We start from the raw sequence: 27,838 nt of genomic DNA on the forward strand, positions 1-27,838 counted from the left end.
CCCGTTTCCGGCCTGGGGCTGGCTCAGGAGCTGGGGGCGGGCCCAAGCCCGGGATTATCTTCCGCGGCGCTCCCGGCTGTGGTGACGTCAGAGGATATCCGGTGGGCGCGAGCTCCGCCCCTTCCCCTCTCGGCCGCCGTAGGCCGGGGCCGCGCGGTGCACGCTGGGAGTCAGGCGGACCCGGCTGCTCTCCAAGATGGCGGCGCTGTCGGCGGCGCGGTGCCTGGTGCTGCGGGTCCGGGGCGGCCCCCTCCTGCCGCCGCCGCCCGGGCCCCGCCTGCGGCCCCCCCAGGTGAGCCCCCCCCGCCGCGAGCCCCCCCCTCGGCCCCGCGCCGCGGCCCCGCCCCCCGGCCCTGAAGGTCACCGGGGCGCGGCGTCCGCGGGGTGGATCTGGCGGCCCCGCCCCCCCCGGCCGGCTCCTTTCCCGGGAGCGGGGGGGTCAGCGCCCCCCCCGGCCCGCCGGGCCCCGCTGCTGGGCCCCGGGGAGCGGCTGCCGAGGGCCCGCGGGGCCGGGGCCGATTCGCCCCCCGCAATGGGCCGGGCTCAGGCGACGGGCGCGATCGCACAACCTGCGGAACTCCTCGCCGCGGCGCCGCGACAGCCACGTTCAGCCTCGGGCTGCGCGAAGCTGGGATCGGACACTGGGCAGCGCCCCACGAACTGCCCCGCCCGCCCAGCCCCGCCGGGCTCCGGCCTTGGCCGCGGGGGGGCCGGGCCTTGGGGCGGGGGGGGGGCCGGGCCTTGGGGGGGGGGGGGGGCCGGGCTCAGGCGACGGGCGCGATCGCACAACCTGCGGAACTCCTCGCCGCGGCGCCGCGACAGCCACGTTCAGCCTCGGGCTGCGCGAAGCTGGGATCGGACACTGGGCAGCGCCCCACGAACTGCCCCGCCCGCCCAGCCCCGCCGGGCTCCGGCCTTGGCCGCGGGGGGGTCGGGCCTTGGGGCCGGGCCTTGGGGCGGGAGGCGCGTCAGGGCTCCCCAGGGCCGCCGCTGGGCGCTGAGGGGCGGGGGCTGGAGCCGAGCAGCCGGCTGCGGGCGCCCCGCTGGGTCGGACCCAGGCCCGCGGGTTCTCCACCCCCGCTGTCCTGGGGAAATGGCCGGTGCGCCCGCCGGGGGGCTGCTGGGACCCCTGGGGCATCAGGATCCTTCCTGCCCTCAAGCTCGGTGAAGCAGCGGCCTGGGGAGCGGCCATGACTGGGCCTGGGCCCCTGCTTAGCTCCGCACCCGCCGGGTGTGCCTGGCTCCAGGCCCTGCGCTCAGCCCAGGGCTTTCGGGGGCGCTGGTGGCTGCAGCAGGGTCCGTGGGTACTGGATGGGGCCGCGCTCTGCTCTGTTCCTTGTGTCGGCCTGGCTGTGTCCTCGCCTTGTCAGTGACAAGCTGCCACCCCAAGCTCTGTGGGGCTTGTTGAAACGGGCTCCTGTGTCCATATGATGCTCCCAGCACTGGCCTCTGGGCCCCCTTGCCCTGCAGGGACTGAAGACCACCCAGCATGTGATCGAAATTAAAGACCCTTATTTTAAAACATTTTAAATTCGAGTTGAAATTGACGATCTCTGCTAAGGCCCAAACTAGCTGTGACCTATTAAGATGGTGTAAGTCGGGGGGAGGGATAGCTCAGTGGTTTGAGCATTGGCCTGCTAAACCCAGGGTTGTGAGTTCAATCCTTGCGGATGCCATTTAGGGATTTGGGGCAAAAATTTGTCAGGGCTGGTACTTGGTCCTGCTGTGAAGGCAGGGACTGGACTCAATGACCTTGCAAGGTCCCTTCCAGTTCTAGGAGATAGGCATCTCCAATACTTTAATTTAAGTGTGACTGTGTAGTCGGAGTTCCCCCGATCCTGAACCCCGTAGCAGCCAGAACAGCCTCCACCAGCCAGTAGAATAGGGAGGGGTGTATTGATTTTCCAGAATACAGCACAGATGTGATGTGGAATAGGAGGGGGGCTAGGATGCTCCAGGCCCCTCCAAGCCCCTTCCCCCCAGGCTGTCTCCATCATGTTTCCAGCCCCAGACTCCCTCCTCCTACCCCATGTCCTTACTTTGTTCCAACCTCCTTCCCTCCCCTCAGTCAGAACCAGGCAGGCCAGTGTCTGGCCCCCCTCCTGGGCCGTGCTCACAGACAGGGCCCGTAGGGGACAGCCCCAGCCTAGCGCCCAGCAAAGTGCCCCCCTACATCACAGTAAGTGATAGAAAACAGCGTTGCGCTGTGCATGTCCACCAGGGAAGTTTAGGGAGAGCCAGGCTTTTGAATGGAGTCGCTGGCAAAGCACCAGGGTCCTAAGCCTCTGGGCGTCTCGTGCTAGCTCAGGGCAGCCTTCCCCCGTGAATCACACCCAGGCGAGAGGCTGAGGCCTGCCTGCTCTAGAACCCTGACTAGCCACCAGCAGCGGTTCCTTCGTTATCCTTGTTTGCCCGGGACTCGGTTTCAAATGCAGCATGTACGTGGGGGAATCCGCCATGCTCCAGGCAGCGAGTCCGAAAGGGCCGGCGCTCCTCAATTCCCAGTCCATCCCGATGGCAGCGCAGCGGAGAACCCCGTAAAGCGCCAGTCGCAGCGCGGCGAGCCGGGGCCTCTGGCTACAGACTGTCTAGCCCAGCGGTTCCAAACTTTCTGGCATCACGCCCCCCTTCTTGATTTTTGAAAAATCCTCATCTCCCCTCCCCCTCTGCCCCCATAGCAGCAAAACTTGTTAAGCAAAAAAAAAAGGAAAAAAGGAACTGAACAGGGCAGCAGAATTTGATGGGGGGGGGGGGGATGAGGTTGCATTGCCTCGTGCCCCCCCTGGAATTTCTTCACTCCCCCGTTTGGGAACCCAGGCAGCTGCACTGGGGGCGTGGTGCCTCCGTTGGGTAGAGCCCGGCCCGTGCCGGTCACTGCTCCCACTCGTCCCCTTCTCCTGCCGGGGTGCAGAGCTGTGCTGCGCTGCGGGGGGTCACATCTCACCGAGGAGGCCCTCTAGGATGGGGCTGGTGACTGGCCTGTGCCCCCTGCTCGCCCACCGGCTGCAGGGGAGATCAGTGGGCCTGGGCTTTCCACAGTGCTGGGAAGGAGCGCTGGGGGGCCCGGGGCCCACATGGAGGTCTCACTCCACGGGCCTGGTGCTGGCCGGCTTAAAGGGAACCCACCCAGCAGGGAGCTCACCCCCCGCTAGCATTCCAGGGCACCCAGCCAGCTCCCCTCACGCAGCAGGGGCCCCCTAGGTGGGCGCAGGCCAGTGTCTCCGGCCTGTCGGGGGGCCCGGCCTGTGCACCCACAGCCTGCTTGCCCCCCCTTTCCCGGGCAGAGGCAGGTTCCAAAGGTGGGCCGCTGATGGGGCTCGTCTGTTCCAGGCCAGCCTGTCGTCGCTGTCGGGTCTGTCCCGCGGCAGGAAGGTGGCGCTGTCTGCGCTGGGCGTGCTGGCCGCCGGCGGCGCGGGGCTGGCCCTGGCCCTGCACACGGCCGTGAGCGCTGGGGACCTGCTGCTTCACCCTCCCAACTACGCCTGGAGCCACAGCGGCCTGCTGTCCTCCCTGGACCACAGCAGGTACGGGGCGTCCGGCCGGGTTCACTGCGTCCCCAGCCCCCCAGCGCAGGCCTCCCGGGTAACGGGGCCCCCCAGCTCTGGGCTCCCGTGAGGCCTGCTGTGACTCCGCTGCCCCACGGGGCCCTTTCCTTCCTCCCAGCGCCCGGCGCGGCTACCAGGTCTACAAGCAGGTGTGCGCCGCCTGCCACAGCATGGAGTACGTGGCCTTCCGCAACCTCATCGGCGTCACCCACACCGAGGAGGAGGCCAAGGCCTTGGCCATGGAGGTGAGTGGCTGGGGGCTCCCGCTGGCTGCTGGCCGCTGCCCCCCAGGCCTGGGCATGCGGCACTGGGGGCGGGAGTTGGCCCCTCACCTGTGGCGAGGGCACGTGGGAGAGGGAGAGCTCAGTGCTCGTGGGGGAGGGGGGCTGAGTGCCGGCTCTGGGGCGTGATGCCCTCGACAGGGTTCAGAGGCCCATGAGTCTCTGCTCAGTGCCCTTGACAGGGTCTAAGCACCCTTGGGGGGCGGAGGCCTGTGGGCCCTGGCTCAGTGCTCAGGGGAGGGGGCTCGGCACGCTTGGGGGGGCAGAGGACTGTGGGTCCTGGCTCAGTGCTCTCCACAGGGGCCCGGGGGTGGGGGGAAGAGGCCTGCGGGGAGGCTCAGTGCGCTCAGGGGGGGGGTGAGGGGGGCTCAGCGCGCCGGGGGGCCAGAGGCTCTCTGGGGGGGCTCAGCGCACTTGGGGGAGCAGAGGCCCATGGGGAGGCTCAGCGTGCCGGGGGGGGGGGCAGAGGCCCTCTGGGGGGGCTCAGCGCACTGGGAGGGGCTCAGCACCCCGGGGGGGACAGAGGCCCTCTGGGGGGGGCTCAGCGCATTTGGGGGGGCAGAGGCCCGTGGGGGGGCTCAGTGCGCTGGGGGGGGCAGAGGCCCTGGGGGGGCTCAGCATGCCGGGGGGGGCAGAGGCCCGCGGCCCCAGCTCAGTGCACCGGGGGGAGGCTCAGTGCGCTGGGGGGCAGAGGCCCTCTGGGGGGGGCTCAGCGCGCCGGGGGGGCTCAGCGCGTCGGGGGGAGCACCGGGGGGGCAGAGGCCCGCGGGGGGGGGCTCAGCGCGCCGGGGGGAGCACCGGGGGGGCAGAGGCCCGCGGGGGGGGGCTCAGCGCGCCGGGGGGAGCACCGGGGGGGCAGAGGCCCGCGGGGGGGGGCTCAGCGCGCCGGGGGGAGCGCCGGGGGGGCCAGAGGCCCGCGGCCCCAGCTCAGTGCGGTCTGGCGCAGGTGGAGGTGGTCGACGGCCCTGACGACAATGGCGAGATGTTCACGCGCCCGGGCAAGCTGTCCGATTACTTCCCCAATCCCTACCCCAACCCCGAGGCGGCGCGAGCGGCCAACAATGGGGCACTGCCCCCCGACCTGAGCTACATCGTCAACGCCAGGTGAGGCTTCCTGCAGCTGCTGTGGGGGGCCCAGGGCTGGAGCAGTGCATGCTGGGACAGGCTGAGCCCGGGCTGCTCTCTCTCCCCGGCCTTGTCTTCCAGGCACGGGGGTGAGGACTACGTGTTCTCCCTCCTCACCGGCTACTGCGACCCGCCCACCGGGGTGGAGGTCAGGGAGGAGCTGCACTACAACCCTTACTTCACCGGGCAGGCCATCGCCATGGCGCCCCCCATCTACAACGAGATCCTGGAGTTCGAGGACGGTAAGAGGCGCTAGGGCCTGGCTGGCCCCCCCGTGCCCGCCCCGGGCCCCTGGGCCCCATTGACTCTTCTCTCTGCCAGGGACCCCGGCCACCATGTCCCAGATCGCCAAAGACGTCTGCACGTTCCTGCGGTGGGCGGCGGAGCCGGAGCACGACGACCGCAAACGCATGGGCATGAAGGTCGGTGCCTGCCCGGGCGCTGGGGGCGGGGGGGCCTGGCCTGGGCGTCTCCTGCTGGCCCCGGGGCGCTTGGGATGGGCGGGGGGGCCTGGGCTGGGCGTCTCCTGCTGGCCCCAGGGCGCTTGGGATGGGGCGGGGGGGCCTGGCCTGGGCGTCTCCTGCTGGCCCCAGGGCGCTTGGGATGGGCGGGGGGGCCTGGGCTGGGCGTCTCCTGCTGGCCCCAGGGCGCTTGGGATGGGGCGGGGGGGCCTGGCCTGGGCGTCTCCTGCTGGCCCCAGGGCGCTTGGGATGGGGCGGGGGGGCCTGGCCTGGGCGTCTCCTGCTGGCCCCAGGGCACTTGGGATGGGCGGGGGGGCCTGGCCAGGGTGTCTCCTGCTGGCCCCAGGGCACTTGGGATGGGGCGGGGGGGCCTGGGCTGGGCGTCTCCTGCTGGCCCCAGGGCACTTGGGATGGGGCGGGGGGGCCTGGCCTGGGCGTCTCCTGCTGGCCCCAGGGCACTTGGGATGGGGCGGGGGGGCCTGGCCTGGGCGTCTCCTGCTGGCCCCAGGGCACTTGGGATGGGGCGGGGGGGCCTGGCCTGGGCGTCTCCTGCTGGCCCCAGGGCACTTGGGATGGGGCGGGGGGGCCTGGCCTGGGCGTCTCCTGCTGGCCCCAGGGCGCTTGGGATGGGGCGGGGGGGCCTGGCCAGGGTGTCTCCTGCTGGCCCCAGGGCGCTTGGGATGGGGCGGGGGGGCCTGGCCTGGGTGTCTCCTGCTGGCCCCAGGGCGCTTGGGATGGGGCGGGGGGGCCTGGCCTGGGCTGGGCATCTCCTGCTGGCCCCAGGGCACTTGGGATGGGCGGGGGGGCCTGGCCTGGGGGTCTCGGCACGCGGGGCTCAGGGCAGGGCCTGCCGCCTCCTGTTTCCTCCCCAGACGCTGATGATCCTGGGTCTCCTGCTGCCCCTCGTCTATTACCTGAAGCGCCACAAGTGGTCGGTACTGAAGAGCAGGAAGGTCGCCTACCGGCCCCCCAAGTAAGCGCAGGCGGCTGGACAGACGGACGGCACCGCCCACTCCTCATGCCACGTTACTCGTATTTAATCCCTCTCCTCGGACAGCCGCTCGCTAGGCCTGGGGAAGGGCTGGCGCCGCTGTCCGAGCGCCCGCGGGGGAAATAAACCTTGGCTCTTCCACGGGGCGTGTGCTGTGCTGTGTGGGCGCAGGCCCTGGGCCTCTGCGTGCCGGGGATGCCAAGGCCGTCGCACAGGCACTGCTGGGAGCAGGGAGGGGCCACGGGTGGGGGGGGTGTCTGTGAGCAGCCCCCTCCCCCCTCTTGGGATAGAACCCCCACCCCCGCACGCAGGCCCATGCCGGTGAACGCTTCCTGGCCGGGTGGGGGGCAGCCTGGGGTGGGCTCACCCAGGGTCCATTGCAGGCAGCTGGGCAGATCAACCCCCCCAACTAGTATGGCCCCAGCCCAGGGTGTGGGCCCAGTGAGAGCAGGACGTGGGGGGTGGGCCGGGGGGGCGCCCTTGGGCAATGCTGGCGGGAGGAGGACGTCGGCGGGAGGGGGCGAAGACCCAGGCGTGCCCACGGCGCAGGCCCCTCAGTGGCAGTTCTGGCAGTGCGGGTGACACCTCTGCCCATCCACGTTGCAGCGGCAGCCTCCGCTAGTGTCGCCTGGGCCCTGGGGGGAAAGGGGGCAGCGGTCAGACGGGCCTGGGGGGGAAAGGGGGCAGCGGTCAGACGGGCCTGGGGGGGAAAGGGGGCAGCGGTCAGACGGGCCTGGGGGGCAGGGGGGGGCAGCGGTCAGACGGGCCTGGGGGGGAAAGGGGGCAGCGGTCAGACGGGCCTGGGGGCAGGGGGAGGCAGCGGTCAGACGGGCCTGGGGGCAGGGGGAGGCAGCGGTCAGACGGGCCTGGGGGGGAAAGGGGGCAGCGGTCAGACGGGCCTGGGGGGCAGCGGTCAGACGGGCCTGGGGGGGAAAGGGGGCAGCGGTCAGACGGGCCTGGGGGCAGCGGTCAGACGGGCCTGGGGGGGCAGGGGGAGGCAGCGGTCAGACGGGCCTGGGGGGCAGGGGGAGGCAGCGGTCAGACGGGCCTGGGGGGGAAAGGGGGCAGCGGTCAGACAGGCCTGGGGGGCAGGGGAGGCAGTGGTCAGACGGGCCTGGGGGGGAAAGGGGACAGTGGTCAGACGGGCCTGGGGGGCAGGGGGAGGCAGTGGTCAGACGGGCCTGGGGGGGAAAGGGGGCAGCGGTCAGACGGGCCTGGGGGGGAAAGGGGGCAGCGGTCAGACGGGCCTGGGGGGGAAAAGGGGCAGCGGTCAGACGGGCCTGGGGGGCAGGGGGAGGCAGCGGTCAGACGGGCCTGGGGGGGAAAGGGGGCAGCGGTCAGACAGGCCTGGGGGGCAGGGGGAGGCAGTGGTCAGACGGGCCTGGGGGGGAAAGGGGGCAGTGGTCAGACGGGCCTGGGGGGCAGGGGGAGGCAGCGGTCAGACGGGCCTGGGGGGCAGCGGTCAGACGGGCCTGGGGGGCAGCGGTCAGACGGGCCTGGGGGGCAGGGGGAGGCAGCGGTCAGACGGGCCTGGGGGGCAGGGGGAGGCAGCGGTCAGACGGGCCTGGGGGGGAAAGGGGGCAGCGGTCAGACAGGCCTGGGGGGCAGGGGGAGGCAGTGGTCAGACGGGCCTGGGGGGGAAAGGGGACAGTGGTCAGACGGGCCTGGGGGGCAGGGGGAGGCAGTGGTCAGACGGGCCTGGGGGGGAAAGGGGGCAGCGGTCAGACGGGCCTGGGGGGGAAAGGGGGCAGCGGTCAGACGGGCCTGGGGGGGAAAAGGGGCAGCGGTCAGACGGGCCTGGGGGGCAGGGGGAGGCAGCGGTCAGACGGGCCTGGGGGGGAAAGGGGGCAGCGGTCAGACAGGCCTGGGGGGCAGGGGGAGGCAGTGGTCAGACGGGCCTGGGGGGGAAAGGGGGCAGTGGTCAGACGGGCCTGGGGGGCAGGGGGAGGCAGCGGTCAGACGGGCCTGGGGGACAGGGGGAGGCAGCGGTCAGACGGGCCTGGGGGACAGGGGGAGGCAGCGGTCAGACGGGCCTGGGGGGCAGGGGGAGGCAGCGGTCAGACGGGCCTGGGGGGCAGGGGGAGGCAGTGGTCAGACGGGCCTGGGGGACAGGGGGAGGCAGCGGTCAGACGGGCCTGGGGGGGAAAGGGGGCAGCGGTCAGACGGGCCTGGGGGGCAGGGGGAGGCAGCGGTCAGACGGGCCTGGGGGGGAAAGGGGGCAGCGGTCAGACGGGCCTGGGGGGCAGGGGGAGGCAGCGGTCAGACGGGCCTGGGGGCAGGGGAGGCAGCGGTCAGACGGGCCTGGGGGCAGGGGGAGGCAGCGGTCAGACGGGCCTGGGGGCAGGGGGAGGCAGGGGTCAGACGGGCCTGGGGGGGAAAGGGGGCAGTGGTCAGACGGGCCTGGGGGGGAAAGGGGGCAGCGGTCAGACGGGCCTGGGGGGCAGGGGGAGGCAGCGGTCAGACGGGCCTGGGGGGGAAAGGGGGCAGCGGTCAGACGGGCCTGGGGGGCAGGGGGAGGCAGCGGTCAGACGGGCCTGGGGGGGAAAGGGGGCAGCGGTCAGACGGGCCTGGGGGGCAGGGGGAGGCAGCGGTCAGATGGGCCTGGGGGCAGGGGGAGGCAGCGGTCAGATGGGCCTGGGGGGGAAAGGGGGCAGCGGTCAGACGGGCCTGGGGGGCAGGGGGAGGCAGCGGTCAGACGGGCCTGGGGGCAGGGGGAGGCAGCGGTCAGACGGGCCTGGGGGGCAGGGGGAGGCAGGGGTCAGACGGGCCTGGGGGGGAAAGGGGGCAGTGGTCAGACGGGCCTGGGGGGCAGGGGGAGGCAGCGGTCAGACGGGCCTGGGGGCAGGGGGAGGCAGCGGTCAGACGGGCCTGGGGGGCAGGGGGAGGCAGGGGTCAGACGGGCCTGGGGGGGAAAGGGGGCAGCGGTCAGACGGGCCTGGGGGGCAGGGGGAGGCAGCGGTCAGACGGGCCTGGGGGCAGGGGGAGGCAGCGGTCAGACGGGCCTGGGGGCAGGGGGAGGCAGCGGTCAGACGGGCCTGGGGGCAGGGGGAGGCAGCGGTCAGACGGGCCTGGGGGGCAGGGGGAGGCAGCGGTCAGACAGGCCGGGGGGCAGGGGGAGGCAGCGGTCAGACGGGCCGGGGGGCAGGGGGAGGCAGCGGTCAGACGGGCCTGGGGGCAGGGGGAGGCAGCGGTCAGACGGGCCTGGGGGCAGGGGGAGGCAGCGGTCAGACGGGCCTGGGGGGCAGGGGGAGGCAGCGGTCAGACGGGCCTGGGGGCAGGGGGAGGCAGGGGTCAGACAGGCCGGGGGGGGGGGGCAAGGGTCAGATAGATGGGCCCAGCAGGGGCTGCTTGGAAGGGGCCTTCAGGCACATCCCTGGGATTGGCGGGGGGGCGGGGGGGGGAGGAAGAGGCCACTGGGCCAGGCTGGTGGCAGGGCTGGGGAGGAAGTGTGGGAAGGGGCCTGCTGTTCAAGGCCCCCCCCCCCCCCGGGAGCCCAGCTGCCCCCTGGGAACTGCTGGAGGCAGCAGGGGGTGGCAGTGGGGGCCGGCCCCCCCCCGGGAGGCGCTTTGGAGCCAGGGCTGCGTGCCCGGTGCCAGCTCACCGCAGGTCCCCAGCGCGGCCCCTTGGTCACCCAGCAGATCTCCGTCTGGCACAGGGGGCAGCGGAGCCAGTCGCAGCCGGCTGCCTTCTGCACCGTGACCCGGCACACGGGGCAGGGCATGGCCTCGCCCGCCTGCACCAGCCTCTGCAGGGAGAGGCAGCTCTGTCAGGCCGTGCCCCGGAGTGCCGCAGCGCCCCCCCTGCACTCGGCACGGCCAACCCCCTAGCATGGAGGCCAGAGCTGGGCTGGCAGGGGCTGCGGGGTAGGAGTGGGGGGCACTGGCGGGGCTAGGGAGGCGGGGCTGTGGGGCGGGAGTGGGGGGCACTGGTGGGGCTAGGGAGGCGGGGCTGCAGGGCGGGACTGGGGGGCACAGGAGGGGCGGCAGGGCTAGGGAGGCGGGGCTATGGGGCGGGAGTGGGGGGCACTGGCGGGGCTAGGGAGGCGGGGCTGTGGGGCGGGAGTGGGGGGCACTGGTGGGGCTAGGGAGGCGGGGCTGCAGGGCGGGAGTGGGGGGCACTGGTGGGGCTAGGGAGGCGGGGCTGTGGGGCAGGAGCGGGGGGCACTGGCAGGGCTAGGGAGGCGGGGCTGTGGGGCGGGAGTGGGGGGCACTGGCAGGGCTAGGGAGGCGGGGCTGTGGGGCGGGAGCGGGGGGCACAGGAGGGGCGGCGGGGCTAGGGAGGCGTGGCTATGGGGCGGGAGTGGGGGGCACTGGTGGGGCTAGGGAGGCGGGGCTGTGGGGCGGGAGCGGGGGGCACAGGAGGGGCGGCGGGGCTACGGAGGCGGGGCTGTGGGGTGGGACAGGTGGGGCTAGGGAGGCGGGGCTATGGGGCGGGAGTGGGGGGCACTGGCGGGGCTAGGGAGGCGGGGCTGTGGGGCGGGAGTGGGGGGCACTGGTGGGGCTAGGGAGGCGGGGCTGTGGGGCGGGAGTGGGGGGCACTGGCGGGGCTAGGGAGGCGGGGCTGTGGGGCGGGACTGGGGGGCACAGGAGGGGTGGCAGGGCTAGGGAGGCGGGGCTGCGGGGCGGGAGCGAATCACAGGACCCAGGCGCACCAGCAGGGCTGGACTGGCAGGGGCTGCAGAATGGGAGTGAGGGGCACTGGCAGGCTGGGCTGTGGGGCAGGCTGGGGGGGCCGGGGGGCAGGGATCAGGGCTGGGACCGAGGCTGGCAACAGCTCAGCCCCATTGCGCCTGCGGGGCAGAGGCTTTCCCGAAGCCCAGGCCACAGAACCTGCCCCCCCCCCCCCCCCCAGGGCCTGGATCTGCCTCCCTCCCCCTCCCCGCGGGGGGCCGGGGGCTGGCCGGGGCGCCCACCTGCAGCATGTCCTGGGTCTGCCGGGCCGCAGCCTCGTTCTCAGCCTGGAGCTGCAGGTCGGCCTGGTGCTGCTGGCAGCTCTTCCCCTCGTGGCTGGCCTGGGGCGGGCACAGGACGGGCAGGGCTCAGCCTCCTCCCCCCCCCCACAGGGCTCAGCCCCCCCCCCCACAGGGCACAGGACGGGCAGGGCTCAGCCCCCCCCCACAGGGCACAGGACGGGCAGGGCTCAGCCCCCCCCCCCCCACAGGGCACAGGACGGGCAGGGCTCAGCCCCCCCCCCCACAGGGCACAGGACGGGCAGGGCTCAGCCCCCCCCCGCTGCAGGGCACAGGACGGGCAGGGCTCAGCCCCCCCCCGCTGCAGGGCACAGGACGGGCAGGGCTCAGCCCCCCCCCCCCCCCCGCAGGGCAGGACGTGCCTGGGGAGGGAAGGACTGGCTCCACCCAGCCCTTGGCTCTCCTCCACGCCTGCCTCCATCTCCTCAGCCCCCCCCCTCCCGCCCCCGCGCTGCCGTCCTGCCTGGGCCGAAGTAGGACTTGTGTGCGAGTGGCGGGGTGTGTGGCTGGGGGGGGGGGGGGGTGAACATGCCTGTTTCCCTCTGGCCTTGGATGCTCCCAGTGGTGGAAGACGGTAGCACAGCAGCCGGGGGGGGGGGGACCGAGGAGCCCTAGGCCTGCAGGAAGAGGCCCCAGGAGGGGAGCCTGGAGCCCGGGGCCCTGAGCTGGGCGCTGCAGGGGCTGGTGGCGCTGGCTTGGCCAGCCGGACCCTGCGCTAACCTGCACGGCTCCGCCCGTGGCCGCTGCTCCCTCTGCTGTTTCCATCCATGTGCAGAATAAATCTGTGCACCAAGCCAGGGCTGATGTGCACCACCAGCAGCGAGCTGTGCTGCATGGGCCTGTCCCGGTGGCCCCCGAGGGTCCCCCCCGGGTCTCACCTGGCAGAGCAGGCAGTTGTGGCGCCCGCAGACGGGGCAGGCGAACGTGGTGGCCGCGTCCTCGCGGAGACACCAGCCCCTGCAGTCGGGCGTGCTGCAGTGGTAGCTGTTCTGCGCCCGGCTCTCGGCCGCCACCAGGCCCCGGTCCAGGAACTGCCGGTACTCCTCCGCCGACACCAGCTGGGGCAGAGTCAGGCCTCAGGCCGGAGCCGTGCCCCGGGGGCAGGTGTCAACCCTTACCCCCTCCCCCAGCCCTGGCTGCGGCCGGCCCCCGTGCCCAAGCCGAGGTCCCTGACCTGCCGCTGGGCCTGTTGGCCGGCCCGACCCCCGGCCTGCAGGGACTCACCGCCCGGACCTCTCGCTCCTGGAGCTTGCGGCTGCAGGCGTAGGCGTTGTCACGGAAGGGGCAGGACACCTGGGGCTCCCGGCTGTAGCTGATCACCTGCCGCAGACAGTCTCTGGGGGGACAGGCGCGGTCACCCGGAGCCCCCCGCCAGAGCTCTGACCCCGCAGCCCCAGGAGGGCCTTGGGCACCGCGGGCGAGCGCTGCAGGGCGGGGCCCCGGGCCGGCTCCAGCTCCCCCGTCCCGCGCTGCCAGGCGGGGCCCCGGGCCGGCTCCAGCTCCCCCGTCCCGCACTGCAGGGTAGGGCCCCGGGCCGGCTCCAGCTCCCCCGTCCCGCGCTGCAGGGCGGAGCCCCGGGCCGACTCCAGCTCTCCCGTCCCGCGCTGCAGGGTGGGGCCCTGGGCTGGCTCCAGCTCCCCCGTCCCGCGCTGCAGGGTAGGGCCCCGGGCCGGCTCCAGCTCCCCCGTCCCGCACTGCAGGGTGGGGCCCCGGGCCGGCGCCAGCTCCCCCGTCCCGCACTGCAGGGTGGGGCCCCGGGCCGGCGCCAGCTCCCCCGTCCCGCGCTGCAGGGTGGGGCCCCGGGCCGGCTCCAGCTCCCCCGTCCCGCGCTGCAGGGTGGGGCCCCGGGCCGGCTCCAGCTCCCCCGTCCCGCACTGCAGGGTGGGGCCCCGGGCCGGCGCCAGCTCCCCCGTCCCGCACTGCAGGCCTGGGGCCGTACCTGCAGAAGCTGTGCAGACACTCCCGGAGCAGCACCCCCTCGCCCCGCGCCACCGGCAGGCAGCAGATGGGGCAGTCCATGGCCTCTGGGCTGGGCACCAGCCCCTCCTCCTCCAGCTGCAGCAGCCGCTGGAAGTTCTGGCGCCGCTCCACCGCCAGGGCCTGCGCAGCAGACAGGGAGGGGTCAGGGCATGGCCGGGGCAGAGTCCCCCCCCCCCCGCGGGGCCAGGCGGTGACCTCGGTCCATCCCCCCCCAGTCAGTACCTGCCCCGGCATGGGGTGCGCTGCTGGGAGCCCAGGGAAGGGCCCGGAGCCGGCCGGGGCCTGGCCCATGAGCACGGAGCTCCAGCCCCACCTCCCTGCGAGTCACAGGCCTGGGGGTCCCCTGCCGGGCTGTATGCCCCCCCCCCCCCGATGTGGCCCCACGGTCAATGAAAGCCTGTGGTGAAACCACCCCTTGGTCCCCGGCTGCCTCCCTCCAGCCGCCTCCCCCAGTCCCGGGGCCCCTGCCTCAGACCGGGCGCCCTGGGCGCAGGAGCCCGACTCTCCAGCCTCCGCCCCCTCCCGCGCTGGCGTCCCCGCTGGGCCCCACGGCACCGGCTGCCTCGCCTCAGCGCTGCCTCGGAGTCCTGAGCCGAGCAGCCTGCGGCGGCCACCCCGGCGGGTTCCAGGCAGGGCTCAGCTGCAAACCTTCCCTGCGCACGGCCACTAGGCCTGCCCGCAGCCGCCCCCCACCTGCAGCTCAGCCAGGCCCACGGGCAGACCAGAGCCCCAGGGACAGGCCCCCCGCTCGCGGCTGCTGGCAGAGGGCTGGGCTGGGCGCTCAGCCCGACTCGGAGCACTGCAGGGCGCGAGCGGGGCCGGGGAACAGCTCCAGGGGGGCCCAGAGCTGAGCGGCAGGAAGCTGGGCCCAGCAGCCGCCCTCCCCGAGAGCCTGCGCCCGGCCGGGGGGGGGGGGGGGGGTTGCAGGCCCACGGCGCCACGGGCCCTCGAAGAAACCCGCCTGCTGGGGGTGGGGCTCAGCTCTTCAGCCTTGGGGGCAGCCCTCGCCGGAGCACCAGTTGCCAACAGGGAGCCGGCCGGACTTCCACACCAACCTGCGGCAGGGAGAGCCGGGCTCGGAGCAGGCCGCCGGGGACAGTGAATTAAATGGGCCCAGCAAGGGCCCCCCACAGGCCTCTGGCTCCACCCCGCACCCCCCAGGGCTCCTGCTGCGTCTCCGGCTGGGCCGGGCCAGGTGAGCATCCGGCCGCGGGCAGCACGTCCCTGCTACGCCAAGGAGCCTGCCCCCGGGCTGCTGCCAAGGCCCAACGGGGACAGGAGAGTCACTGGGGGGAGGGAAGCGCCCCGGGGTCCTTCCCACCTGCTCCCAGGCCTGTTCTGGCCTCCACGCCCTGCCCCCCCCCGCGCCCTTCATGCAGCCCAGGGTCGTAGCCCAGGGCTTGGCACTTTCTCCCCAGCACCCCGGGCCAGGGCACCCCGGTGGGGATTAATGAACCAGCTTCTGGACAGGGCCCCCCGGCCGGCAGGTGCTACGAGACGAGCTCTGAGCGCCCGGACCCTGGGGCTCGCGGGGAGAAGCCAGGAGCCGGGCCAGGGGCGAATTGTCCCACGTCTCCTCTGGCACCTTCCTCGGCCGCGCCCTGGCCTGGGCTGTTCCTGCGCCGGCCTCAGGCCCGCGGGAGTCAGAGCCGGAGGAGCCCCGGGACGCTGCAGGGACCTTGCTCCAGGCCTGGCCGGAAGCGACGCCCGAGCCCGGCCCGGCCAAGGAGCGAGTCCCCCCCTGGCTGCAGCCCAGGGCGCGGCGGGCGGGCCAGGAGCTGCCCCCGCTGGGCGGCTCGAAGGCTGCGGCGGAGCAGAGCCGCGTGCTGGAAGGATCAGACAGCGCCGCGTTCACAGCGATTTATTCCTGACCCCGCCCCCGGCTTTGGGGGGCAGAGGCCCGGGGTGACCCTGCCAGCCCAGACCCCGGGCGAGCCGCACCTGCTGCTGATCCCAGCTGGCGGCGCCTGGGGATCTGGCGTAATCCCGTTTCACAACCCCAGAGCCGGCCGGGCTGGCCAGCCACGCTTGGCCCGGTGCCGCTGGCGGTGCAGAGCAGGCTCCCGGCGTGGTTCCTGGGCCGGGCGGGGCTGCGGGCAGATTCCAGCCCAGGAGGTACAGGGAGGGCGGAGCAGCTCACGCCCAGCTAGCACAAAGACCCCCTGGCCACGCTCCCTCCTCAGGGCGGCAGAGCAGACACCCAGCTGCCTGAGAAGCTGCCCTGGGCCAGATCTAGCACCGCAGATCCTCAGCCCTCCTGGGAAGAGGCCTCCATGCAGGGGGAGCCCTGGTGGGCACTGGCTCCGCCCACGGCGTGGCACCCCACGCGCAGTGAGATCCAGGCTCTGCGGGGCACTGGCTCCACCCACGGCGTGGCACCCCACGCGCAGCGAGATCCAGGCTCTGCGGGGCACTGGCTCCGCCCACGGCGTGGCACCCCACGCGCAGCGAGATCCAGGCTCTGCGGGGGAGCCCTGGTGGGCACTGCCTCCGCCCACGCGCAGCGAGATCCTGGCTCTGCGGGGGAGCCCTGGTGGGCACTGGCTCCGCCCACGGCGTGGCACCCCACGCGCAGCGAGATCCAGGCTCTGCGGGGGAGCCCTGGTGGGCACTGCCTCCGCCCACGGCGTGGCAGCCCCACGCGCAGCGAGATCCTGGCTCTGCGGGGGAGCCCTGGTGGGCACTGCCTCCGCCCACGGCGTGGCAGCCCCATGCGCAGCGAGATCCTGGCTCTGCGGGGGAGCCCTGGTGGGCACTGGCTCCGCCCACGGCGTGGCACCCCACGCGCAGCGAGATCCTGGCTCTGCGGGGGAGCCCTGGTGGGCACTGCCCCCGCCCACAGCGTGGCACCCCACGCGCAGCGAGATCCTGGCTCTGCAGGGGAGCCCTGGTGGGCACTGGCTCCGCCCACGGCGTGGCAGCCCCTCTGGGCAGGAGCAGTTACCCGACTGGCTCTACAGTCTGAGATGGCGCCAGGCCCCAGGGGCAGCGCAGGGCCGGGCGGGGCAGTCCAGGGGGGCCGTGCCGGGGGCGGGCTAGCCGAATTCCGAGGAGAGGTGGATGAAGTCATCCAGGGAGCCCGAGCTCCGGGGGCAGAGTGCAGCCGAGCCAGCGTCTCTCCTTCCCTTCTCCGCCGGAGTCCAGCACGAGGGGAGAAAGCAGAGAGGTTGCGTCAGTCGCCGGGCCTGGGCCTGGGCCTGGGCCGGGCGAGCGGGGGAATCGCGGTTCCCAACGGGGCAGCGCCCGGCAGAGGCCACAGCCCACGAGCGGCCCGACTGCGGGAGCCACCTCTGCCGGTGCCCCCCAGGGAAGGGGCAGCTCTGACCCTCCAGCCCAGCCTCAGCCCCTTCCCTCACCGCTCGGGCACAGGACGCTGCCGCCTGGAGCAGGAAGGGAAGGAGCCGCCAGCCTGGAGCCTGTGCCACGCCCAGCCCCACAGCAGGCTGAAAGCCCCGGGCCCGGCCCGGGCCCCCCACGGCCCTGCTGCCCCGCTGCAGAGGCAGGCCCGACCGGGGGTCACCGTGGGGAGGGGAGCGTGGCCCACGCCCAGGCGGAGCCGGCGGCTCTTGGCTCTCCCCCGCCGCTGGCCAGGTACCTGCTGGTACTGCACGATCCCCTCTTCCTCCTGCTGCATCCGCCACAGCTCGCTGGTGTCCGGGCGGTGGCTGCCGGGCACCACGTACGCGGCCGGCCGGGCCGTGCTGCACATCTCGCAGCCCGGCCGCGTGGGCTTGTTGATGAAGGTGCACGTGGGACACGGCCAGCCCGCCTGCAGGGAGCAGGACAAAGCCGTCAGCCGGCCCGGGAGGGGGGCGCTCTCCACCGGGACCAGCCCCCGCCACGGCCACGGCGGGTGTTACACCTCTCAGCGCCAAGGGGGGGGCGCAGCCAGACAGGCACAACCCTGCACAGTGAGAGCGGGGGCAGATGGGGTATTGGTGCCCCGGGGAGGGGGGCAGAAGGGTGAGTACCTGCGCGGGGGCACGCGGAGTCGGGCGCCTACCTGCGCGGGGATGGGCCAGGGGCGAGGGCCAGGCGGGCTCTTACCTGCGCGGGGCGGGGGGCAGGGGCGAGGGCCGGCGGGCTCTTACCTGTGCGGGGCGGGGGGCAGGGGTGAGGGCCAGGCGGGCTCTTACCTGTGCGGGGCGGGGGGCAGGGGCGGGGGCCGGCGGGCTCTTACCTGCGCGGGGGCCGGCGGGACGGCGTTGGGGGGGTGGTGCTTTGGGCTGGCTGGGGGCAGGGCGGGGGCTGGCGGGGCGGCGTTGGGGGGTGCTGCTTTGGGCTGGCTGGGGGCAGGGCGGGGGCCGGCGGGGCGGCGTTGGGGGGTGCTGCTTTGGGCTGGCTGGGGGCAGGGCGGGGGCCGGCGGGGCGGCGTTGGGGGGTGCTGCTTTGGGCTGGCTGGGGGCAGGGCGGGGGCCGGCGGGGCAGCGTTGGGGGGTGCTGCTTTGGGCTGGCTGGGGGCAGGGCGGGGGCCGGCGGGCTCTTACCTGTGCGGGGGCCGGCGGGGCGGCGTTGGGGGGTGCTGCTTTGGGCTGGCTGGGGGCAGGGCGGGGGCCGGCGGCTCTTACCTGCGCGGGGGCCGGCGGGGCGGCGTTGGGGGGTGCTGCTTTGGGCTGGCTGGGGGCAGGGCGGGGGCCGGCGGCTCTTACCTGCGCGGGGGCCGGCGGGGCGGCGTTGGGGGTGCTGCTTTGGGCTGGCTGGGGGCAGTACTGCAGAGCTGCAGCATGCCCAGGTGCTGGCTGATTTCCCCGATGTCCATCTTCCCACCGGTGCCCGGGAGCCAGGCTGGAGGGGAGACAGCAGCAAAGAGCCGCCTTACGCAGGGGGCTGGGCGCAGCCGTTGTGTGGAACGTGGGGGTCGGGTGCAAGGAGCCCCCAGCCTGCCCCTCGTGTCCCTGGCAGCACGGGGGAGGGGAGCTGGGACCTTACCCCCTGGCGCCAGGCTGGCCACGTTCAGGCAATTTGCCTCACCACTGCTCGAGACCACCCCCCGCCCTGTCACTTTTGCCTGCCTTCAGCGGGGCACTGTGTGTTTGACATGGGCGCGCAGTTAGCCTGAGCCTCCAGGAGCATGCAGTTTGCAGGCATCTCACCCGGCGACTCCGCCCAGCTTCCTCCCACGCAGGGACTAACTGATCTCACAGCAGCGGGCGCTAGGCCCCTTGGGCAAATCAGGAACTGCCCTTGCCCTGTGGGCCCCGGGGAGCCACAATCCTGGGCGGCGTCTCCCTTCGGGAAGCCACGTGCCCAGTGGGGAGCGCGGGCCCCCAGGGTCACTTCCTGCCTCTGCAGCCTCGCTAGGGCCACTGAGCACGGCCTGGTCCCGGCCTCCCGATGTTCTACCCAGTGGATTCATTCCCGGTGTGCGCTTCACGGGCTCCCCTAGCGCCGCTCCCCCCAGCCTCTGCAATGCAGCCACGACACCCCGCCCCCACCGCCAGGCCACGCCCCCGGCTTCTGCCTAGCCCCGCCCATGGGGGCTCCCTGTAAGGGAATTCCCTTCCGCCCACTTGGCACGGCAGCGTGGGGTGAGCAGGGCTGCCTGGGGAGGGAGAGGGAGCAAGGCCACAGCCCTGCAGTAGCGGCTGGGATCTGCGCCACAGGGTGAGTAGCTGGGCCCTGCTCGGGAGAGGGGATGGGCCTGCCGTGGCTGCGTGGCGGGGGGCCGGGGCCCTGCTCGGGAGAGGGGATGGGCCTGCCGTGGCTGCGTGGCGGGGGGGCCGGGGCCCTGCTTGGGAGAGGGGATGGGCCTGCCGTGGCTGCGTGGTGGGCGACCGGGGCCCTGCTCGGGAGAGGGGATGGGCCTGCCATGGCTGCGTGGCGGGGGGCCGGGGCCCTGCTCAGGAGAGGGGATGGGCCTGCCGTGGCTGCGTGGCAGGGGGCCGGGGCCCTGCTCGAGAGAGGGGATGGGCCTGCCGTGGCTGCGAGGCGGGGGGGGCCGGGGCCCTGCTCGGGAGAGGGGATGGGCCTGCCGTGGCTGCGTGGCGGGGGGGCCGGGGCCCTGCTCGGGAGAGGGGATGGGCCTGCCGTGGCTGCGTGGCGGGGGGGCCGGGGCCCTGCTCGGGAGAGGGGATGGGCCTGCCGTGGCTGCGTGGCGGGGGGGCCGGGGCCCTGCTCGGGAGAGGGGATGGGCCTGCCGTGGCTGCGTGGCGGGGGGGCCGGGGCCCTGCTCGGGAGAGGGGATGGGCCTGCCGTGGCTGCGTGGCGGGGGGGCCGGGGCCCTGCTCGGGAGAGGGGATGGGCCTGCCGTGGCTGCGTGGCGGGGGGGCCGGGGCCCTGCTCGGGAGAGGGGATGGGCCTGCCGTGGCTGCGTGGCGGGGGAGAGGTGGAGGAGTCCGGGGCCTGCGGGAGGGGGAGGGGACAGAACCTGCTGCATGACAGGGGCCGGGATCTGCTCCCTCCGGGGGGCGGCTGCTCCAGCCACTGGGACTGAGTCACATGACGGAGCCGCAGGACTCAGATCGGGAGGGGGGGGGGCGAACAAGAAATGTTTCATTTGCATGATGAATATGCAGATGTGGCTCCGCCACGTTTGGGTTTGACAATCCCCAGCATAGCGGGGTTGGGAACCACTGAGATAGCCCTGCCCCCCCCATTAGCACACAGGCCAGGCCCCCCCCCCCATGCCCCCAGGCCCCCCCCCCCCCCCCATTAGCACACAGGCCAGGCCCCCAGGCGCCCCCCCATTAGCACACAGGCCAGGCCCCCCTCCCCCCATTAGCACACAGGCCAGGCCCCCTGCCCCCCCCCATTAGCACACAGGCCAGGCGCCCCTCCCCCCATTAGCACACAGGCCCTGCCCCCCCCACCATTAGCACACAGGCCAGGCGCCCCTCCCCCCATTAGCACACAGGCCAGGCCCCCCCCCCCCCATTAGCACACAGGCCAGGCCCCCTGCCCCCCCCATTAGCACACAGGCCAGGCGCCCCCCCCCCATTAGCACACAGGCCCTGCCCCCCCCCACCATTAGCACACAGGCCAGGCGCCCCTCCCCCCATTAGCACACAGGCCCTGCCCCCCCCCACCATTAGCACACAGGCCAGGCGCCCCTCCCCCCATTAGCACACAGGCCCTGCCCCCCCCCACCATTAGCACACAGGCCAGGCGCCCCCCCCCCCATTAGCACACAGGCCCAGGCGCCCCCCCACCATTAGCACACAGGCCAGGCGCCCCTCCCCCCATTAGCACACAGGCCCTGCCCCCCCCCACCATTAGCACACAGGCCAGGCGCCCCTCCCCCCATTAGCACACAGGCCCTGCCCCCCCCCCCCATTAGCACACAGGCCAGGCGCCCCCCCCCCATTAGCACACAGGCCCTGCCCCCCCCCCACCATTAGCACACAGGCCCTGCCCCCCCCCCATTAGCACACAGGCCCTGCCCCCCCCCCCCATTAGCACACAGGCCAGGCGCCCCCCCCCATTAGCACACAGGCCAGGCCCCCCCCCCCCCATTAGCACACAGGCCAGGCGCCCCCCCCCATTAGCACACAGGCCCTGGCCTTCCCGCGCTCTGCTCAGCTGGTCTCTGGCATTTGGCTCTTGCTCGCGGGCGCCGCCCTCTCCTCTTCGCTGGGGCCCAGCCCCAAGCCCCGCCCCCGGGCACGGAGACCTGCAGCCGTGCTCTGCCCACGAGGCCGTTTCGTGTGGCAGCCCCGGGGCGGCAGGGGGCCCGTCCCACCTCTCTTCGGAGCCATGCTGGGCAGGGCGCTGGATCTGCGCGTCTCCTCGGCCCCGGCGCCGTCTGCGAGCGAGGGGGCCGGGGGCAGCGTGGCCAGCGCGTGGTCCTCCTCGCAGCGCTGCTCCGAGAGGCCGGCCCGCGTGGCCGACAGCAGGTACAGGAAGGCCGTGTCTCCGTCCCTCCGGATGCCGTAGGAGCCGAGCGTCCGGTCGTCCGCGCACAGGCACTGGCCGATGATCCACCGCTGCACGCTGGGGTGGAACCCGTACTCCCGGAAAACCTGCCCAGCGGGAGAAGGCAACGGACATTCCCCGCCATGGCGCCCCACCCAGCGCGCCCCGCGGCCGGGCCCCGGCAGGGACCAGCCCCCAGCCCAGCGCCTGCGTCTGGCGCGGTCCCGGGCTCCAGGGCAGGCGCGGGAAGGAGGGGCCGGAGCTCGGGGGCATACCTGCTGCCTCAGCGTCCGGAGCGGCATGTGCGCGTGGACCCTGATGGTGATGTTGGTGGAGCACGTGGCATCCTCCACTCCCACCTTCATCCTGAAAGAGGCCGGCGGCCCGTCAGCACGGCCGGGGCGGCTCCGCGGCAGAGGAATCCCCCGCACCACGTGTGCAGGGCGCCTCTGCGCCGACACCGGGGCTCCCCCCGGCTCCAGCGCCAGGAAAGATGCCAGTGCGCGAGGGGGAGGGGCACAGCCTGCCAGGAGCAGCTCGTTAAAGAGCCCCTGGCCTGGGAGCTCAGCTTACCGACAGCTTCTAGGCAGGTGGCACCTACAGACCCAGCCCGACTGGGTGCCCAGGGCACCAGGCCCTGCCCCGGGTGCCAGGCGCTGCCCCAGTGCCAGGCGCTGCCCCAGCGGGCTCTCCGCCTGCCCCAGGGTGTCTGGACATGCAGGGCGGAGGCGGGAGGGGCCGTCAGCACATGGGAGGACACGCACCGAGTGGGCGGGTTCCGCTGGCCAGTCTCACCTGATCTCATCGGCAGGGTAGCTGGATTCCGGCAGGAGGATGCGCAGGGAGGCCTGCTGCTGGGCCAGTGCCACGGCGCACTGCGAAGCCGCTTGCTCGTCCCCAAACTCGATGGCTCTAGCAAGGCGGAGTGCCAGATCCTCTGGGAAAGGCAGGGAGAGGGTGGCAGCGTGGCCGCGTGTGGCGGCTGCCCCAGGAGCAGCGTAGGGACATGCCCGACACGTCGCCCAGCCCATCAGCAAGCGCTTATCGGACCATCGACAGACCCCTCGACTAGTCACTCCCGCCCACTGCCGCTACCAGACAGAGGCGGGGGGGAGAGAAGCGGGTGTTTCAAAGCGGCAGCACCACGTGGAGCCCAGGGTATGCCGCTTTGAAATGCTGCAGGGCCAGAAGGGACTGCCCAACCGACCCTGGGCCCCATGCGGCACTGCTGCTTTGAAACGCAGTGGAGCACGGGGCCAGAGAGGACTGGCCAACCAACCCTGGGCTCCATGCGGCACTGCCGCTTTGAAACGCCACAGGGCCAGAGGGGAACAGCCCAACCGACCCTGGGCTCCATGCGGCACTGCCGCTTTGAAACGCCACAGGGCCAGAGGGGGACAGCCCAACCGACCCTGGGCCCCATGCGGCACTGCCGCTTTGAAACGCCACAGGGCCAGAGGGGAACAGCCCAACCGACCCTGGGCTCCATGTGGCACTGCCGCTTTGAAACGCCACAGGGCCAGAGGGGGACAGCCCAACCGACCCTGGGCTCCATGCGGCACTGCCGCTTAGAAACGCCACAGGGCCAGAGGGGGACAGCCCAACCGACCCTGGGCCCCATGCGGCACTGCCGCTTTGAAATGCCACAGGGCCAGAGGGGGAAAGCCCAACCGACCCTGGGCCCCATGCGGCACTGCCGCTTTGAAACGCCACAGGGCCAGAGGGGGACAGCCCAACCGACCCTGGGCTCCATGCGGCACTGCCGCTTAGAAACGCCGCAGGGCCAGAGGGGGACAGCCCAACCGACCCTGGGCCCCATGCGGCACTGCCGCTTAGAAACGCCGCAGGGCACGGGGCCAGAGGGTGACTGCCCGTAGCGCTTTTGCCTTTGAAGTGTGACCACAGCCCTGGGGCAGTAGCTGCACTTAACAAATGGAGGTGCCTGATCAGCTTCTCGATTAGCCGATCAATCAAAATGTAACATCCCTAGAGCAGCACTCGGCTCCTCCTCTCCCAGGTCAGCTGTGCCTGGCCCCCCAGGCCAGGTGTGCAGAGGAGGCTGGCTCTCCAGCCCCAGGAGCAGAGACCCGGCTGCCGGTGACCCCCGGACTCCCTAACCCATGCGGGGCTGGAGGGGAGGAAAGGGACTGAGTGGCAGCAAAGCCAGGCGGGGCTGAGACCGCCAGGAGTTCAGTTCTCTCTCCCGGGCCAGGCCGAGCCAGTCACCAAGCTCTGGCCGCGCTGACCCGCGCTGCAGCACCAGGCCTCCTTCGCCGCCAGCTGCTCGCCTCTGCCCGGGTGCACCCGCCCCTACCTCGATGCGAGAGCTCCGCAGGCTGCGGCGTGTCCGGCGCGGGGGTGGTGGGTGCGCTCCCGCTGGCGGCGGGAAGGAGGGCGGGTGGAGGCACCAGCTCGCCGGGGCTCTCAGCAGCTGGAAGAGGCAGGAGAGAGTCGTGAGGGCCCGGGCGGCAGGGTGGTGCAGCGGTTACTGGAGGGGCGAGCCCGCAACCTGCCCCCCCGGTCTCCTGCCACGCAGGGGCAGCGGCAGCGCCCAGACCGACCTGCTCTGCCTGCCTGGGCCGGGCACCCAAGGGAGCAGGACATGCCTGGCCCTGGGCCCTCAGGGCACCGTGCCCATGACAGCGGTTCCGCCCCCACCCACCCCTGCTGAGGGACCCTGTGAGCTCCCCCCCCCACTACCCAGGGGACTGGCCCCCACTCAAAAGGCCCCTCCCAAACAGGCCCCCTTCCCCCTCCGGCTTCCTCACACTGTGGGAGGGGATAGAAAGTGCCGGGGGGCCCTCAGCCCATTTGGGGTCCCAGCACCTCCAGACTAACATGCACCCCCCCCCCGAAGTCCCGCTTTGCCCCAGCCTCCCCTCCCCAGAGCAGGGTCTGCAGAGGTGCCCTGGCCCAGGCGTGCGGCGCGGCGCCCCTGGGGAATAGACGTCCCAATCCCCGCGAGGGGGCCTGCGGCCTGCTCCGGCGTACGCACAGCGGCCCGGCCTGCCCTGCGCTCGATGCGCGGCCGTGGGGCCGGTCAGCCGGGGGCCCCAGCAGGGACCAGACAGCCTGGGGATCCGGCCCTGCCGACCTTTCTGCGCCTCCCGCAGGGAGCTGCTCAGCACCGTCCACCACTCGTGCGCCTCCCGCTCGTCCTCGAAGTGGAGCAGCAGGGGATCCTCCTCGCCGCGGCGCAGCGCCAGCTCGTGGCACAGGGCGCTCTGCACCGTGTACGTGACGTCCTTGAGGTCGTACTCCGCCACGCTCTGGGGACAGGCACAGGGTCACCGGGCCCCCCACCTCCGACGCCTCCTGGGCCCGCGGAGACGCCAGCCTCCCGCACACGGGCCCAGCGCCCCCAGGCCTCCGCGAGCCCCTGCCCCACGGCCTGGCCGCGCCCCATCCGCATCCCATCCCATCCCCCATCCTTTATCATCCCCATCTATTGCACTGCCCTGGCCCTTGGGGCTCCAGCCCCACAGTGGGGGGGGGCATCGTCACACAGGGCTCCAGCCCCACACTGGGGGGGGGAGGGCAGAGCCGCCATCACACAGGGCTCCAGCCCCACGGGGGGGAAAAGACGCTGACACACAGGGCTCCAGCCCCACGGGGGGGGGAAGGCACTGACACACAGGGCTCCAGCCCCACGGCGGGGGGGGGGGAGGAAGGCGCTGACACACAGGGCTCCAGCCCCACGGCGGGGGGGGGGAGGAAGGCGCTGACACACAGGGCTCCAGCCCCACGGCGGGGGGGGGAGGAAGGTGCTGACACACAGGGCTCCAGCCCCACGGCGGGGGGGGGAGGAAGGCGCTGACACACAGGGCTCCAGCCCCACGGCGGGGGGGGGAGGAAGGCGCTGACACACAGGGCTCCAGCCCCACGGCGGGGGGGGGGAGGAAGGCGCTGACACACAGGGCTCCAGCCCCACGGCGGGGGGGGGGGAAGGTGCTGACACACAGGGCTCCAGCCCCACGGCGGGGGGGGGAGGAAGGTGCTGACACACAGGGCTCCAGCCCCACGGCGGGGGGGGAGGAAGGTGCTGACACACAGGGCTCCAGCCCCACGGCGGGGGGGGGAGGAAGGCGCTGACACACAGGGCTCCAGCCCCACGGCGGGGGGGGAGGAAGGTGCTGACACACAGGGCTCCAGCCCCACGGCGGGGGGGGGAGGAAGGTGCTGACACACAGGGCTCCAGCCCCACGGCGGGGGGGGGGAAGGTGCTGACACACAGGGCTCCAGCCCCACGGCGGGGGGGGGAAGGCGCTGACACACAGGGCTCCAGCCCCACGGCGGGGGGGGGGGGGGAGGCGCTGACACACAGGGCTCCAGCCCCACAACATGGGGAGAGGAGCTGCCAGTGCGTGGAGCTGCAGCGGCGGAAGCCCTGAGGCCCGGCGGCTCCTCCCGCCCCGGCTGCTGTGGAAATATGGGTCAGGGCGAGGACTGGCCCTGCCCCATGGGGGTGGGTGGCCACCCAGTCTCTGAAACAAGGGCCCAGCTGGCCTGGCAGGGCCAGCCTGAGGCAGCGACGTGTCAAATCCCGTTTCGTTACCCGACTGCATGGGGGCGGGAGCGCCCCCCCCACCATGGCAGGGGCTGCCCTGTCTGGGCTGGACCAGCACCTGCGGCTCTGCCCCCGCCTCGCGGCGGATCCTGCCGGGCCGCCCCGCACCTGCCGGCTAAGCGGAACCAGGCAGCATTACCGGGGAAGGGGCCGCTGACCGGCTCGCCCTGCACCCCCCTAGCCCGGACTCCACCCTCCCCCTTCCACAGCCTCCAGCCCGGCACCCACCCCGGAGTGGCGGCTGGTCCTGCCCTTTCGCACGAGGCGCCAGGCGGCGAGAAGGAGCTGGAGGGCAGGAGAGGAAAAGCCGACACGCCGGGGTCGCCTGGCCCTGCAGACCCCCGCCCCCCCCACGGTCAGCCGGCCACACGCCCACGGCCGACCCCCGGCACGCTCGGGCGTTCCCACAGGCTGGGGGGAGGGGCTGTCCAGCCCAGCCTTTGGGTGGGGAACGGCTGCTGTCCCGACACGTGTGGGGACGGGCACACGCCTGGCAGGTGACGGGGCCCCTGGAGGCCTCCCCGCCGGGCTGCCTTCCCCTCCTGCCAGCCCCCGCTAAGGCTGGGAAGAGGGGTCCGGCCCGCGGCTTTCCTGCTCAGACTGCCACCCGGGGCCCGTGTACTGGGCCACGCTGGGGCCCCGGGGCCACACGGCCGGTCCCACAAGGCCCCCAAGTGGCCCTGGGGTGGGAGATTTCCACCACGAAACCCCTGCGGGAGGCAGGGCCCGTAACCAGGCTGGGGCCACACAGGCCTGGCAGCTCCTGCCCCAAAGCCACCGCGGGCCGACCTGGGGGGCAGCCACCCCCCTCCGGAGGCGGGGGAGGGGCTGTGCCTGACTGACCCTGGGGAGGAGCTGCCCTGCGAGGAAGGGAGGTGACACGGGGGGGGGGGGGCTGCCTGCTGCTACCCCACCCACCCCCAGGTCCCTCAGTATGTAGTCCCTGCCCCTCCCCCACTCAGTGCAACCCCTGCCACCCCCCCACCTCCCTCGGGTCACAGCCCTGTTGGTACCTCTGCCCTCCCCTCCATACTTACTCCCCCCGCACAACCCAGCCCCCACCCCTCTGCTCATACCCCCCAGCATGTACTCCTGCTCAGCCCCGCCCCCCACGTCCACACTTTGCCCCACCCCCCACATCCACACTTTGCCCCTCCCCCAGCATGTACTCCTGCTCAGCCCCGCCCCCCACGTCCACACTTTGCCCCGCCCCCCACATCCACACTTTGCCCCTCCCCCCAGCATGTACTCCTGCTCAGCCCCGCCCCCCATGTCCACACTTTGCCCCTCCCCCATCATGTACTCCTGCCCCTCCCCCAGCATATACTCCAACCCAGTCCCCCCCCCCCCCCGCGTCCAAACTTTGCCCCTCCCCCAGCATGTACTCCTGCCCAGCTGCCCCCCCACGTCCAAACCTTGCCCCTCCCCCCAACATGAGCTCCTGCCCAGCCGCCCCCCCACGTCCAAACCTTGCCCCTCCCCCCAGCATGAACTCCTGCCCAGCCGCCCCCCCACGTCCAAACCTTGCCCCTCCCCCCAGCATGTACCCCCGCCCAGCCGCCCCCCCACGTCCAAACCTTGCCCCTCCCCCCAGCATGAGCTCCTGCCCAGCTGCCCCCCCACGTCCAAACCTTGCCCCTCCCCCCAGCATGAGCTCCTGCCCAGCCGCCCCCCCACGTCCAAACCTTGCCCCTCCCCCATGTACCCCCGCCCAGCCGCCCCCCCACGTCCAAACCTTGCCCCTCCCCCCATGTACCCCCGCCCAGCCCCCCAGGTGGCAGCCCGGCCCCCCCTCCTGCCCCCGGCCCTACCTGGCTGCGGCGGGCGTCCGTGTGCCGCAGCGCCAGGCGGAAGAGCGGCGGGCCGGGGCCGGGGCCGGGCCGCACGCTGAGCTGCAGGCGGAGCAGCGCGTCCCCGGCGGGCGAGGCCCCGGCGGGCGGCAGGAGGCGCAGCGGGCGGGCGGCCCAGGCGCGCACCGACATGAGCACGGTGGGGGGCGCCATGGCCGGGCCGGGCCGAGCCGAGCCGAGCCGGGGGCGGGGCTGCGGCGGGGCGGGGCAGCGGGCGG

At 73.3% G+C, this 27,838-nt stretch overlaps 3 protein-coding genes across 4 annotated transcripts in view; 2 read left to right on the top strand and 1 right to left on the bottom strand.

Annotated features, from left to right (window-relative positions):
- On the top strand, positions 1 to 6,544 carry CYC1 (cytochrome c1). Its single transcript, XM_089775903.1, has 7 exons — positions 1 to 292; positions 3,331 to 3,524; positions 3,664 to 3,790; positions 4,773 to 4,930; positions 5,033 to 5,193; positions 5,273 to 5,373; positions 6,285 to 6,544. The coding sequence occupies exons 1-7, from the start codon at positions 197 to 199 to the stop codon at positions 6,387 to 6,389; spliced, it is 942 nt and encodes a 313-aa protein (XP_089632029.1). The 5' UTR covers positions 1 to 196; the 3' UTR covers positions 6,390 to 6,544.
- Positions 6,426 to 27,788, bottom strand: SHARPIN (SHANK associated RH domain interactor). 2 transcript variants are annotated; one of them, XM_089775900.1, is made up of 15 exons: positions 27,582 to 27,788; positions 24,298 to 24,472; positions 23,518 to 23,634; positions 21,999 to 22,140; positions 21,479 to 21,569; positions 21,031 to 21,310; positions 18,063 to 18,137; positions 17,921 to 17,994; positions 16,948 to 17,121; positions 13,312 to 13,547; positions 12,597 to 12,708; positions 12,251 to 12,430; positions 11,316 to 11,414; positions 10,005 to 10,148; positions 6,426 to 7,038 (listed from the first exon to the last, which is right to left on the bottom strand). In XM_089775900.1, exons 1-15 carry the CDS (start codon positions 27,771 to 27,773, stop codon positions 6,958 to 6,960), a joined length of 2,172 nt encoding a protein of 723 aa, XP_089632026.1. In that variant the 5' UTR covers positions 27,774 to 27,788; the 3' UTR covers positions 6,426 to 6,957. The 2 variants fall into 2 exon arrangements, with proteins under 2 accessions (XP_089632026.1, XP_089632025.1); XM_089775899.1 differs by lacking the exons at positions 6,426 to 7,038; positions 10,005 to 10,148; positions 11,316 to 11,414; ... (2 more) ...; positions 13,312 to 13,547; positions 17,921 to 17,994 and adding an exon at positions 15,198 to 16,477 and having other exon boundaries at positions 18,002 to 18,137.
- MAF1 (MAF1 negative regulator of RNA polymerase III) overlaps positions 27,638 to 27,838 on the top strand; it is a 28,550-nt gene continuing 28,349 nt past the window's right edge. The window contains exon 1 of the mRNA XM_075916604.2: positions 27,638 to 27,759. The gene's annotated coding sequence lies outside the window, so the exon portion shown is untranslated. The remainder of the gene's footprint in view (positions 27,760 to 27,838) is intronic.

This window comes from Pelodiscus sinensis, chromosome 2 (genome assembly GCF_052426305.1).
Source record: "Pelodiscus sinensis isolate ZL-2025 chromosome 2, ASM5242630v1, whole genome shotgun sequence".
Lineage (NCBI taxonomy): Eukaryota > Metazoa > Chordata > Testudines > Trionychidae > Pelodiscus > Pelodiscus sinensis.

Coding starts and splice junctions, on each gene's coding strand:
- SHARPIN (XM_089775899.1), bottom strand. CDS start 27,773: ATGGCGCCCCCCACCGTGCTCATGTCGGTGCGCGCCTGGGCCGCCCGC. Junction 24,473..27,581: donor CGGACGCCCGCCGCAGCCAG/GTAGGGCCGGGG, acceptor GCCTGTCCCCAG/AGCGTGGCGGAGTACGACCT. Junction 16,478..16,947: donor GGATCGTGCAGTACCAGCAG/GTACCTGGCCAG, acceptor CCGGCGGAGAAG/GGAAGGAGAGACGCTGGCTC.
- CYC1 (XM_089775903.1), top strand. CDS start 197: ATGGCGGCGCTGTCGGCGGCGCGGTGCCTGGTGCTGCGGGTCCGGGGC. Junction 293..3,330: donor CCCGCCTGCGGCCCCCCCAG/GTGAGCCCCCCC, acceptor CGTCTGTTCCAG/GCCAGCCTGTCGTCGCTGTC. Junction 4,931..5,032: donor AGCTACATCGTCAACGCCAG/GTGAGGCTTCCT, acceptor CTTGTCTTCCAG/GCACGGGGGTGAGGACTACG.